The 13637-nt window shown below is 49.7% G+C and overlaps 3 protein-coding genes across 3 annotated transcripts; 2 read left to right on the top strand and 1 right to left on the bottom strand.

Moving 5' to 3' along the window:
* Positions 1-4486: 4486 nt before the first annotated feature.
* On the top strand, positions 4487-5226 carry H257_00423 (hypothetical protein; the record flags this gene model as incomplete). Its single annotated transcript, XM_009823117.1, has 3 exons — positions 4487-4620; positions 4679-4754; positions 5032-5226. 3 exons carry the CDS (start codon positions 4487-4489, stop codon positions 5224-5226), a joined length of 405 nt encoding a protein of 134 aa, XP_009821419.1.
* Positions 5227-8334: 3108 nt separating this feature from the next.
* H257_00422 (hypothetical protein) lies at positions 8335-8763 on the bottom strand (the record flags this gene model as incomplete). The annotated part of the gene is made up of 1 exon (XM_009823116.1): positions 8335-8763. The coding sequence occupies one exon, from the start codon at positions 8761-8763 to the stop codon at positions 8335-8337; it is 429 nt and encodes a 142-aa protein (XP_009821418.1).
* A 2237-nt stretch (positions 8764-11000) lies between these two features.
* Positions 11001-13447, top strand: H257_00421 (hypothetical protein; the record flags this gene model as incomplete). The annotated part of the gene is made up of 5 exons (XM_009823115.1): positions 11001-11195; positions 11243-11581; positions 11662-12109; positions 12208-12500; positions 12563-13447. 5 exons carry the CDS (start codon positions 11001-11003, stop codon positions 13445-13447), a joined length of 2160 nt encoding a protein of 719 aa, XP_009821417.1.
* Positions 13448-13637: the final 190 nt, after the last annotated feature.

Here is a 13637-nt window from a genome sequence, read left to right as displayed (position 1 = left end):
AACATGGCCAAGTACCAGGCCGACAAGCTGCAGCGATGGTCGCTGGTGATGTCGACCTTCCCGTACACCATTGAGTGCGTCTCGGGGGACGCGAATGTATGGGGCGACCTCCTGAGCCGTTGGGTTCGGCTCCGACGGATCAACCAGTTGCGAATGTTTGCAAGTTGATCCATGTGGTATCGCCCCTGCAACAAGTGGATTTCGAGTGGCCGACAGCCGCTACGATCAGCGGCATCCAACGTTCAACCATGGAAGGGGGAGGGACCCCCCTAAACGGCGTGGATTGGGACGACGACTCCCATTTTTACGTGGACCCAGATGGACGAATCTGGATCCCAGACGGTGCTGTTGACCTACAGCAGCGGATTTGTGTGATCGATCACCAAGGAGCCAGCGGTCACCGTCGCATCGCAGCGACGACCAAGTCGGTGTCCGACAACTTTGTGTGGAAGACGCTTCCCACGGACGTTGAAGCGTTCGTGCGTGCCTGTTTGCACTGCCTGTGCATTGACGGAGAAATGGTTCCCCGTCCTTTGGGTTCGGCGCTTCACGCGGAGAAGCCGAACGAGCTCATCCATTTCGACTGGTTGTCGATGCCCATGGCGAAGTCTGGCCAAAAACAAGTGCTTGTCGTGAAGGGCGACATGAGTGGCTTTGTGCAGCTGTTCGCGGCAGAGTCCGCTGACGCCGCCATGACCGCTCAGTGCCTGATGACGTGGTTTACCACGTTCGGCTGCGTTGACACATGGGTGTCAGATGGCGGTTCTCACTTCAAGAACGAAGTGGTAGAGAAGGTGCGGAAGTTGGTGGGTGCCCACCATCACATCACAACAGCCTACAGTCCTTGGGCGAACGGGACTGTAGAAGTAGTCAACCGACTAGTGCTGCGCGCCGTAAAGGCGCTGCACAGCGAAATGAAGCTGAACGCGGACGAATGGCCGCATGTGTTGCCCCTCGTTCAAGGCACCCTCAACCATCAGCCGGCGGAACGGCTGGGAGGAATTGTGCCTGTGACAGTGTTTACCGGCCTGCCAGCCAAGACCCCGCTGGCAGTATTTGTCCACCCGACGTCCAAGGAAGTTTACGTCGCGGACTGGCTTGGCGCCGCCCGTCAGAAACATGTGACGGACCTCCAAGTCGCGCTAGAAGAAATGCACCGCAACGTGGCGGTGCGAAGCGACAAGTTGCGTCAGCAAGCGCGTGGACACCGTGACCGAAAATCCCAAGTCAAGTTTGCGGGTTTTTCGGTCGGCGATTTTGTGCTTGTCGGATCGGTCGTCAACCGTCCGACAAAATTGGCCCTGCATTGGCGAGGACCCTGCCAAGTGGCCAGAGTCATCACAGACCATGTGATGGAGACTCAGCAGATGGTGCCACCGTATGAAGTCACGGTCCATCATGTGTGCTGATTGAAGATGTACCACGAATGCTGTAGAGAGGTGACTTAAGCCTCGAGGCGCAGATCGCGTTTAACGATGGCGGATTTCATGTGGAGCGCCTGGACGAAGCGGCTGCGTGGATGGCCAACACCAAGTTTTGGTGAAGTGGCTTGGACTTGACGGTGAAGAATCGTCCTGGGAACCTGCGGTGAATTTGCTGGACGACATTCCAGTCGTATTTCGCAAGCGGGCGGCGGCGAACAAGGAAGACCTTGTCGTCGCCGCCCTCATCAAGACACTGGACTTTCCGTAGGTGGGGAAGTGTTCTGCAGCGTGCAGAGCAATTGGGTCGTGCGTTGGTTTGACCCTTTGCTAACACACACACTCTGTGTGTGTGCCGTGTCAAAGGTTCCGATACCTTATTGGAGGTACTGAGTACTTTAGTCAGTGGTAGTCAGTAGGCGCCTCGTGGCGTGTTTAACCTCACTAATGTCATTGTGTAAAAATGCTACCTTGACGAAGGTCCCGTGGCCGAAAGCCAAGAACAAGCGGGAGACAAAACACTGTACCAAGCGTGTTGCGCCACCGCATTGGCCCACCAGAGCCGTCACGGCATTGCGATCCAACCGAGGCCACAACATAATGTTAGCTGTAAGGGAAGAACCACATTGGATATAGTCGGAGCGAACTCATCAGTGCACAATTCTCTCAAGCAGCATCACACAAAGCACTGCAAAATTCAAACAGTTCAAAATTGTAACCTCTTCTGCCAGTAATATAGCCTAGCAATCGTGTGTGAGAAGCAAGGTGTGATGGACTCTGATTGGATATTAAAAAAGAACAAGGTGGCTCACCTTGCGAATTCCATTAACAAGTCAATTTATTTCAATTCGAAGTTACGGATACAACTTTAGAATAGAAACTCTTGCGCTATCCGTAGGGTTTGTTGCTATTTCACGCGAAAATAGAGATTCGCCCAGTAAATTGGCCAATCAGTAAATATGTTTGCTGATTTACTGAAATATCGTCGCATCGCGAGCCCAGCAAATATTCCAGTAAAAGTATCGCTAATTTACTGGACTTTGGGTGGTTTTGCTGGAGTTAGTATCCGCATAATATAGCCGGATACAATCAAAAGCCCACCAGTCATTATTAATGGGAAATACGCAAGTTGCCATTTCTATTGTCGAAAGAGGGTCATGTCGAACAAGGGAAGGAACTACTTTCCAGCTGAGCAAGAAACTTTGTGCCGCGCGTGGTTGCAAGTGTCGCTAGACCCTATCGTTGGGAATGACCAGAAGTCATCCATCTTCTACTAAAAAGTAGCCGCCGTGTACAACGATAAGCATTAGTATGATATGGTCCATAAGTATTCAAACACCATATATAATGCGTCATGTAGAGCATGCACGCCTGGCAGCTTGCAGATACACTGGCGTGACAACATCCAGAAACATATTTCCCTCTTTTGTGGTGCGTACAAAAAGGGGAGGGCACAACCCTGGGAAGATGGCGATGACTTCGACACACCTACCGCTGCTCAGAAGAGAGTGGCCATGATCAAGCAATTGTGGCGTGGAATCGTGTGTCTGCCGCGGAGATTCGCAGGAGCTTCACAAAAGCAATTCCAGCACCTGCGCCATAGCCATCCGTGGTATCGAGCAATTTAATTATTTTTTATTGCAACGAATTCCAATTTGAAAATTTATTTCACACAAATTCAAATTAATTTAGATGATAAAAAGCGGCTCGCCATTTTCTAACGAAATTTGAGTCAAATTCGCGACAGCGTAAAAACAAGGCGGGTGCAAGTGTAGGGCATGTCGAAAGATTCCACCTAACCCTTTGAATTGCTTCGTCCTTTTGTTGACTGTCTCATGGCGCGCCGTGATATCCTTGAGTTTTTGAGGGTTGCGCATCGTAGCCGTGTTGAAATAGAAAATAGTTTGCATCGCAGTATCCTTTGTCAGCATACGTGTTTTCACCTTGTCGCACGCAATGAATGTAGGAATCACGGGCAAGGCGCAGGTCAGGCCAATCTCCGCACGGCATACCCCCATACCCCCATACGATGTTCCCAGTACGCATGTACACGCCAACTTCGTACCGCAACCCTGGTCCATGAAACTTGTGCGAGTACCATTTGCGATCAAATGGACGGTTCGTGGATTCCAAAATCGGCACCATCAAGGGAGGCAAATGCTCGATCATCGTGGCGACTTCTCTCAAAACGTCGTTCCCATTTGATCTACTCAAAACTAGATAAAAAAGAACTGGGACCCATAACCAAACCCACTTCCGGAAGGTCTTTTCGTCGACCCCCGTGATGCAAGTGTTGACTCCATATTTTATTGCTAATGTAATATATATTTTCAATTAAATTATGGAATAAGTTTGACACTGACCGGGGCTCGAACCCCGCCCCCCTTCCTCAATCGTCTTGGATGTCGTCGTACTAACCATTGCACCACCGCGTCAAACGCTTATCTTTGTGTAGTGTTCTTCCATCCGGTCAATACTTGAACTCTCAACTTCACATAATCTTCAGAAATTTGTACTAGTAATCATGACCCACAAAATTTTGACACATTAGTCTTGGTAATTTAATTCCTCTCAAAATATTACAGCCAGGGTATGATTGGCTGGAATATTTGCCGTAGTTCCTAGTTAAGCAGCCAATCAAAGATGTTCGGGTCGAAGTAAAAATAGGTGAACCATTCCGAAGTTTCCTGTAGTTGGCTGGCAACGAGCTCGGCTCGACGGTAACTGGTGCATGTGGCAGAGCCGAAGGAGGCTTAGGAGAGATGAACGACATAGTCGAAGGTAGTGAATGAAGGGTGCGGCGGCGACGTAAATCACATCAAAGAGTGGGACAGAGCCAGTAATAAAACGTTGGGTAGCACGAAAGGCGGATGCGGCTTTTCGAGGACGCAGTTGAGGTAGGATAGTACAATGGTGTAGTTTGCAGCAGCCAGAGGACGACCATACCCAAGGTCACAAGTCACTACATCATAAGCAGCACTGCCGGCATTACGGTCATTATAACCAGAGCTACGTTCATCACGACCAGCACTATCACGGCTGCGGTCACGGCCACGAGAGCCACCATGGCCACTGTCATCTCGACCAACACGGTCATGATCATCATAACCTGGACCACCATGGCCACTGAAACCACCCTGGCCACTGAAACCACCCTGGCCACTACGTCATCCACGATCATCGCGGTCGTCACGGAGGCGTTGGATTCGGCCAATCAAACGCCAACGTCGCGTTTTGCATCTTATTGGCGGAGGCAGAGTCGTGTTGGTCAAAGATTGTGCGGCCAAAGCCAGAACGCATGCTGTTGCGGGCACAGTCCGACTTGAGGATAAGGTAGAGTTCCAATTTAAGAGACATACTGTATGACAATTTAAGGGACATCGAATTCACCCAATCACTCACCTTGAAATTTTTGTAGCAATAACGTGACCGATCAGTGATCCGCCAAAAATTTTTATCCAATAACATGGTTTCTCGAATTGTATTGGACAAAACAAAACTTCTTACAATATTGACCTCGTGAGAAATTATGGAGGCAAAACTTATAAACGTTAAGAGGATTTCGATTTGAATTGACAACGAAATGCCGCCACGAACATCGTACACGAAGGACACGTTGCGTGTGGCCGTGCATGCAGTGTTAGCTCAAGAACACACTATTGCCTCAGCGTCTCGTGCTCACGACATTCCCTTGCGCACACTCCGTGAACACGTGGCCAATGCACGTAACGGCAACTCACAACCGGTGTCGATGGGACCACCACCAGTCTTGCCACGGCCGTTCGAACTCGACTTGGTGGCCTGAATACTTGCCATAGTGCGTGATGGGCATCCAGTTGGATGTCGAGAAATAACTGATAAGGCCACCGAAATGGTCGCCGTGATCCAAGACATGCAATCCCCAAAACGGACGACCGGATGGTATACAAGATTCCTCAAGCGACACCCTCAAATCAAGATCGCAAAGGCTCAAGTGCTCAGTAAGACCCGAAACGGTGTCGATAAAGATACGGTCGTCGAATTCTTTCACGAGCTCGTACACTCCATGTCAATGGTGGACATGGACCCAAGCCGAATTTTCAACATGGACGAAACAAGCTTCTCGCCCTCGAAGACATCAAGGAAGGTTGTGGTCCACCGTACGAGAAAGCCTGTTTACGCGGAGGAGTCATCTGCCGCTTCTCACGTCACGATTGTCGCATGTGTGGCTGCTGATGGGGCCAAGATACCGCCGCTCTTTGTGCTGCCTAGAGACCGTGTATCTACCGATACATGTGACAGCCTTACGATCCCTGGCGCTGCCGTTACAACTTCTGAGAAGGGGTGGACGATTTCGTACATTTGTCGCAAGTGGCTCTCGATGCTCAACGACAACATTCCCTCCACCGTGCAGCGTCCAGTGCTGCTTATTTTGGACGGCTGCTCGTCGCACTACTCCGAGTACGTATACGACGAAGCCAAAGTCTTCGACATTCTCCTTCAGTTTTTGCCCGCAAACTCGACCCACCTTTTCCAGCCACTGGATGCAACGGTTTTTCGGCCGTTCAAGCAAGCGATTCGACAGGCGGTTTCTGATGTCATCTGGACTGACATTACAAGCATCAGCAAGCAGCGAGCTGTGTCGATCGCGTGTAATGTGTGGACCAACTCCACGAGCCAATCAGCGATCAAAAATGGCTTCGTTTGTACGGGACTCTGCCCACTGTCCCTTGACAAGATGATGTTTCGGCTGTCACTTTTCAAGCCATCTGACGTTCCTGAGATTGATGTCAACGAAACGTGGATCAAACGTCAAGCCATTGTCCGCGATGAGACTCTCCTGCTGCCACCCCTCAAGAAGCCGAAAAACACAAAGCGGAAGACATTGACTGGGAGTGGGAAGATTATTTCGTCCGGGTACCACGACTTGTTGCTAGCCCAGGCAGCGTTGAAGCCATAGCGGAAGATGTCATCAGCGCAATATGAGATGTCACACGAAGTATCTACGCCATCACTCCAAGTAGCAGTTTCGACTGCAGCAGTACCCCCCATTGTGATCAACATTGTGCAATAGTGTCTTGTATGAATATAAAATCAATTACGTTTTTCAATTGTCTATACGGCTGTTTATTACATTTCTAAATTGTCATATTTTGAAGTTGAGTTTTATTGCAAATAACGCTAACTTAGAACTAATTATTTCGTGTAAAATGCGAAGGCGATAGTAGGAGGATTATTTTGTTTAAGTGAATAGTACTCACTCAAAATTCCGAAAAGCATCGTGCCCACCTCGAAGAATGATCTTCACTGGCTAACCATTGTGCTGCCCCACGACTGCGCCATGTTTAGGGACGTCTGACGGTATGTGGGTACTATGCGAACGCAGGCGCGACTTGGTGGTGACGAACTTTACGCCGCTGGCACCCGCATTGGGCACCAGGAGGAAAATTGAGCAATGAGAGATTAGAATCCCCATATATACTTGGTTTGAACTTTGATATGCCAACGCAATGATTGTCCAACGCATTCAATGTAGGATGACAATATCAAGTGTATATTGTCCATCATTATGTCGAATACTTTGAATGACACGTCGTTGTCATGTGTGAATTGCATTGTCATGCACGAATTGTCCAACACTCCAACATGTCAATACTTCAAAACTTCATACATTTATAAAACTAATATACCTTTAGCATATTATATTTTCAGCTAAAGATTTTGGATTTTGTTAAACTGAATTCAATACTCACTTCAAGTATATATTTTGGCGGATCACTGATCGACTGTGTAAATTGCTCAACTTTCTAAATTAATTGGAGAAACATGAACTGTCAGATCCGATCGGTTTTGAATCCTTGTGAAAGTACTTGAAATTGTCTATCAGAATGTGTGTCCAACTTTGTTCTAGCACAAATAGCCGCTGAGTAATTCAAGAAGGAAAAAATCCAAATATTGGCGGATCACTGATCGGTCACGTTACCTTAACTTACAGTTAATACTCACCTTGATCCCTTGTGTTCTATATGAATCAATTGACCAATTGGCTCTATAAATACATAACCCGTTGAGGTTGAATATGTAACTGACATAGTATTATACCCTAACCACACAAAATGTATGCATCGATCAATACTACGATCAAGATTAAAATATGTCCCTTAAATTGTAAATTGTCCCCTACTTTTGAGGTGTTTTGCTTGGAAAATGGGATAATAGGACATGATAGATACTGTAAAAATTGATGTTGCAGTGATTCCTCAAAGACCTGTGTTTCCTATTGAATTATCAGTTTTCAGAAGTCGAAAAACCCATTCCTCAGTGCCGAGCTGCTTCATTTCCCGGCAGCGACTCCAAAATATGTCTATTAAATTGGAACTCTACGTTAGTGCATGCAGGCAACGTATGATTGGCAACGCCGCAGTAGAAGCAGGACTTGCCAGGGTTGTGGACACAGTCCGGGTGGGCATAAGCCATAATGGAAATTCGAAGATGCGTTGTTTCATGGCTTCCTATGACCACAAACGCACTGGTATCCAACACGATCGTCGCAGTCGCCGCTCCATGCTCAAGATGACGCGGCAAGTCAACATAGCAACAACCCTGTATTGTACCGCATGCGTGCGAACGTCGTTGTCAAAGAAACTGTGTACGACCGCGATCACAATGGCAAGCGTCTTCAACCCCAAGTCTTCGAGGGATTTTCGTTTGATTTGATTGGTTATTAATTATTTTGACAAAACGTGATTTGATTGACTTAGGCGGTTCTTTAATTCATTCGCTTCAGCCATTCGATTCGGGGAGATGAGTGAAATATGGGATTCTAGTCATATTTACAATGCAAATGGTCATCGAACATGTACAAGGTTGATAAACACATTGTGAAACAATGGGAACAAACTAACTGTTATGAAATGTCTAAATGTACATAAACCTAACGAATATCGCTCCAAAGCACTGTCTTCACTGGAATGTCGTTGTTGACAACCTTTGCTTCCACAATCATAGCCGCTTGAGTTAACAATTTCGTCACGGTCAGTGTTTCGCCGTCAACGGCATACGGCAAGTGTATGGCCATCTTGGATCTTGGAGGAATGCAGTCACTTCCCAAAAGCTGCTCGGACGACGCACGAGCTGCAGCGATCATCGGCTTGAGCTCGAAGGTTGCCGGGTTGTCTGCCTTGACATCACCGTACGCAGCATCGATATCCCACAAATCGTTTGGCCACGAATATGACAACTCGATGGTCTTTTTGTCTCGCCAATTCTCACACGAAGGTTGCTTGCATTTCTTGGTTCGGCCAGAACAGCACGTAAATAGACATCGCGAGTCGGCATCATGCGGTAGTGGGTGATGTGGCATGGGTAGTTCTCATATTCCATATCGAGTTCATTGCTACACAGTCGGGGTGGTGCACTGTCTGCACAATAGCATGGTGGTGTGGTGCACCATGTCAGACGAGGGACAGTCGTTGCTTTTCTTTTGCTACCGCGGAGCATGTCGTGTAGCCGATGAAAGTCGAAATGGTCTTTTCTAATTTTTTAGATGTTATCCGGATTTATTCGCATTTCCTAGTAGCTAATACTGTACACTGCACTACATACTACTGTAACTAAAATATTCTGAATCTACACGAATATTCATGTATCTACAAATCTTCATAATCTTCGAAATTTGCCAACTTTGAGCGAGCATATCGGCTTCAATTTTAAGCCAATCACTAGAAAACAATGGATATACATAGCTCGACAGGTCAGCATGCTGTTTAACCTAACGGCATGTAAATGTAGGTGGATGTATCATGTTGAATATGGCATCCAAAACAGATATTCCGAGGAAAAAACAATGGATTCGTCGTTTTGGAGGCACTACCGTTGGTTCAAATCGACGTTCATTGCAAAATATTATCATGGATCTCATAACTTTCTTTGTGTATTGATGCAATTTGCTAGCGCAATTTCAAATTAAAATATGACGACTTGCTCTAGGTGGCATTTCTACATGCATCTTCGAGATCTACAACGATTTTTGTGATTTTTTGTCTATTTCTAGTAAGCATAAATTCCGGCAATAAGTACTACAGAGAACCACGGAATGCAAGGCCAACCGAAGTTTGCAACCCTACTCGACATTTCTTCTGTCCAATAGAATAAATTATCATGAATATCAACACGTGATTGGATAATTTTTATTCTCCTGCCAAACTTGGGACTTAAAAAAATGACGGAGGCAAATTTGGTAGTTTGCAATAAAACAATGATACGCATCATGGATTCGATTGCCTTAAAGCTCGAGGCCTTGAGGCTACTTGAGACCATGAACGACACAAAGGTCGCCGTCGAGCTTGGAGTTGCCTTCGATAGAAACAAGAAGCGGATGAAGCTGCAACCAGGCGGCCGCCACGAAGTGTTCCCGGATCCACCAGGCCTCGTTCAATTCATCAATAAGTTGCGCGACGCAGAGCGGGCCCTTACAACCATGCACATGATCACTTGGATCGGAACCAACGCCCGTGGCTGCTCAATTACCTCGCGACAAAGAAGCCTGGCTCGGGCTACAACTCCATCCTGCAATTGCTTCGTCGCTTCTGCCAACGACACGGGTTCTCTCGCCAAATACCAGGAAAGTGCAAAAAGAGTCAAGGCGACCTAGCCGAGATTCACGACGAGTTTGCTCTCGACTTCCATCGATCGTACAGCGCCTACGGAATGGAGTGCACGTACAACGTCGACGAAACAGGTTTCTATTATGATATACCGCCTAACTACGTTTGGGCTGTCCGTGGAGGTAGCTCCAAGATATCATGCGGGAGGAAGCATTCTATGCGCATGACCGCCGCCATCACTGCCCGGGCTAATGGTACCAAGCTCCCTATCATGTTCATCATGAAGGGTCAACCAGGCGGTGGTATTGAGTAGTCGGGCACTTCAACGCGGTCCAAGACAAAGGGTGGATGGATGCCCGCGTGTGGAAACATTTTCTCCACTCGGTCCTGCACGACGACATTGAGGAGTGCTTCGTTGTGCTAGTTGACAACTTTGAGTCACACGTTTCGGAAGAGTCAATCAAGATCGTCAATGAAGAGCTGGGATCGCACCTCTGTGCGCTACCACCAAACACGACGTCAGTCTGCCAGCTGTTGGACGTTGGCGTCATGGCCCCATTCAAGCGGCACCTACGTAGATGTGGCTGTTTGAGGAGATGATCGAAGATGACGAGGAGAATCCATATTCACTGACCGAGCAGGAGAAGAGGATGGCGATGGTCAAACGAGCAATTGCCGCGTGGGATATGGCTGAATCGCAACGGCATGCATTGTAACCGTGCCCGTCATCCGGTTGCTAACCGGATGACTAGTCGACACATCTTCAGTCCAAGGTGTCTCTTCAGTCCAAGGTGTACCTTCGCACACCGACAAGTCCTCTTGCGCAACCAAGGTGTTCCCCCCGCGATACATCAATGGTTGGTTGCGCGTAGCTTAGTGATAGCGTAGTAGTTTTAACGCTATCAATTCATTCTTGATTCTACCATCTCCTGCGTCTTCCTCTGCGCACGCTCACACCTGGTAGCACTCCACGTTCGTCCAGTCGACCAACATTATGTCCTCCACCAACACCGCAGCCCACCAGGCGGTCCTTGCCCTTTTGCGTCGTGGTTTTGGTGACAACGATACCGTGCTACTCCTTGGCGGGATGACTCCCGATAACCAAAATCGCCTTGTGGAAGGCATCGGTAGCACGATTGATCTCTCGGTTGCCGAAGCTACGGCCGCCCAGAAGGCATTGGAAGAACAAGTCGCCCAAATGTCTTCGCGTCGCTCGCGAGAAATTCGCGACCTTAGAAGACCAAGCCTCCACCATGTCGTCCCATGGTTGCACCCTCCAAGATTCTCTGCGAATCGCTCACGATGAGATCGCGCGCCTCACGCGCGCTTCGGAGTCGGAAACTCCATCGACTTCTCGCCTTGAAGTCGATCAAGCTGGATGTTGCTAAATTCGGCGGAGCGGAGTCGGACAAACTCCTCCGCTGGCTTGTACAAGTCAGCACTGCTGCTGACGCTCAGCGTATCTCCGACGACGCCACCCGCGTAGCTTTCGCGATGTCGCATTTGAAGGGTCGTGCGGAAGATTGGGCGTTCTCCAAACGCTTGACGGACCGCCACTGCTTCCCATCTTTCGCGGTCTTTGGACCGAACTCAAGGCAATGTTCCTGCCACCCAACAGCGACTTTCGTTATCGCTCGCAATATCTGGCTTGCAAGCAAGGAAAACGCTCCCTTCAAGAGTTTATCCATGATCTTCGCATCTTGGCTGCGAACATTAACGAAGAAGAGTCACTCCCAGAGCCCCTACGGGTGACCGTTTTCATGGACGGTCTCAACCAAGGCCCGGCGCGCACACAGCTGTTTCGCGCCTACCCGGACACCTTTGAAGAAGCCGTCCGAATCGCGCTTTCGGAATCATTCTCCACCTTCGCGCACGCACGCGCGGCGTCCTCAGACATGGATGTCTCCATGCTCGCCCAGACATCGGACGACCGCACGTGTTTCAATTGCGGTCACCCGGGACACTTCTCCCGCGCATTCCCGGCCCCTCGCCGTGTGGCGTCAGCCGCCCCGCCCTCACACGGTTCCTCCCGCACCGCGCCCGATACCCCTTCGCGTCGCCCTCCAAGCGGTCCACCTAACCACTTCAATCGTGAAAGCCATGGTGGCTCACGCCCACCATTTCGCCCCGCTCCGAGCTCGAGTGGGGCGGGAAACGGTTGCTCCCAGTAGGCGCGAGGTGACCTACTGGGGATACCCTAGGTCCTTTGGAGGTGTGTGGCGTGCTGACACATTCTAAGGACCTAGCCTCGGACACAGACCTTCTTCTGTGTCGTGTTGGGCTCCAACCCAACAAAATGATTTGTTTGGAACTTGTCGTGCCTGGCTGGGAAGCCAGGCACTCGGTTTTAATCGATTGTGGGGCGTCGAACAACTACGCCAGCCGCTCCACTCTCTCTCGCTTCAACCGCTTATCCTCGTCGGATCCCTCCGACAGGGTTCGCGTCAAGATGGCCGACGGCCACACTGCGTCTCAACCACGCATAATCGTCGACGTTCCCATCATCTTCGACGGTTTCGACTCGACCGAACCTTCTATGTTATCGACCTCGATGAGAGATGGGATCTCATCATCGGGATGTCCTGGCTGGAGTCCCACAAGCCGTGGATTGACTGGATGGCCAAATCCGTGCACAAGGTTACTTGGCTCAACGCGAGCCAATCCTGGATTCATCGGCGGGCTGCCGATCGCCTTCCCCCATCCACCACCAACCCGCTGGGCCCTCCGCTCGAGGCGATGAGTAATGATCTCGCCTCTCCTAGCCCCACAGTGCGCTCATTGGCCCCAGCGCCCGCGACCCCATCGGACCCAACCACGGTGTTGCACAATACCCCTTTTGTGCCCCCAACAGAGCCGCCCTCTGTTGTTATCGTCAAGGCTACGTTACCGCCCCCGATAGTTGCCTCGACCTTGGCAACCACGTTTATCGAAGAAACGTGTAACTTGCACGAACTCCCTCGGACGTTTTCCGAGATCCTGGCACTGCCAGAGATGAGCTTCCACTCGCTCGTGGAATCTCTCCGCGCCCACGATATCGCCGCCTTGGCGATGATCACAGTTGAAGAAGAGACGGATCTCTTTTCAACCTCGACCGCAGATGACTCAGTCCTCGCGGCTCCTTTGAAGTCCCAGACGTGGGATTTCCTGCGATCCAACCCCTATTTCTACCTCCTCCAAGAATTTGAGGACGTCTTCCCCGACGAGGTACCGTGTCGCCTCCCGGTCGACAAGGGCGTTCAACACGAGATTGACCTCGTGCCCGGCGGAAAGTATTGTGTAACGCGGCAATGGCCGCTTCCTCGCGACCAAGTCGATGCCATCACCATTCTTCGCGGTCCGCAAGGCGGCGGGTCACGTCCGCGAGAGTATTTTCCCTCACAGCAGCCCAACCTTCTGTGTGAAGAAGCCCGGTGGGAAATGGCGTATTGTACACGCCTTTAACAAATTGAACGCAGCCACGATTCCGGCTCAGACGCCGATTCCTCGCAAGGACGTTATTATCGACGGCATGGGTCGATCCACCATTTTCTCCACCATCGACCTTCGCGATGGCTTTTACCAGATCTTGATGCGTCTATGCGACTTCCCAAAAACGGCGGTTTCTACGCCGAGTGGCATGTTATGGGAGTGG

This window comes from Aphanomyces astaci (genome assembly GCF_000520075.1).
Source record: "Aphanomyces astaci strain APO3 unplaced genomic scaffold supercont1.1, whole genome shotgun sequence".
Classification (NCBI taxonomy): domain Eukaryota; phylum Oomycota; class Saprolegniomycetes; order Saprolegniales; family Verrucalvaceae; genus Aphanomyces; species Aphanomyces astaci.
The sequence above is the reverse complement of the archived record's forward strand: the minus strand, read 5'-3'. Positions and strand labels throughout refer to the sequence as shown.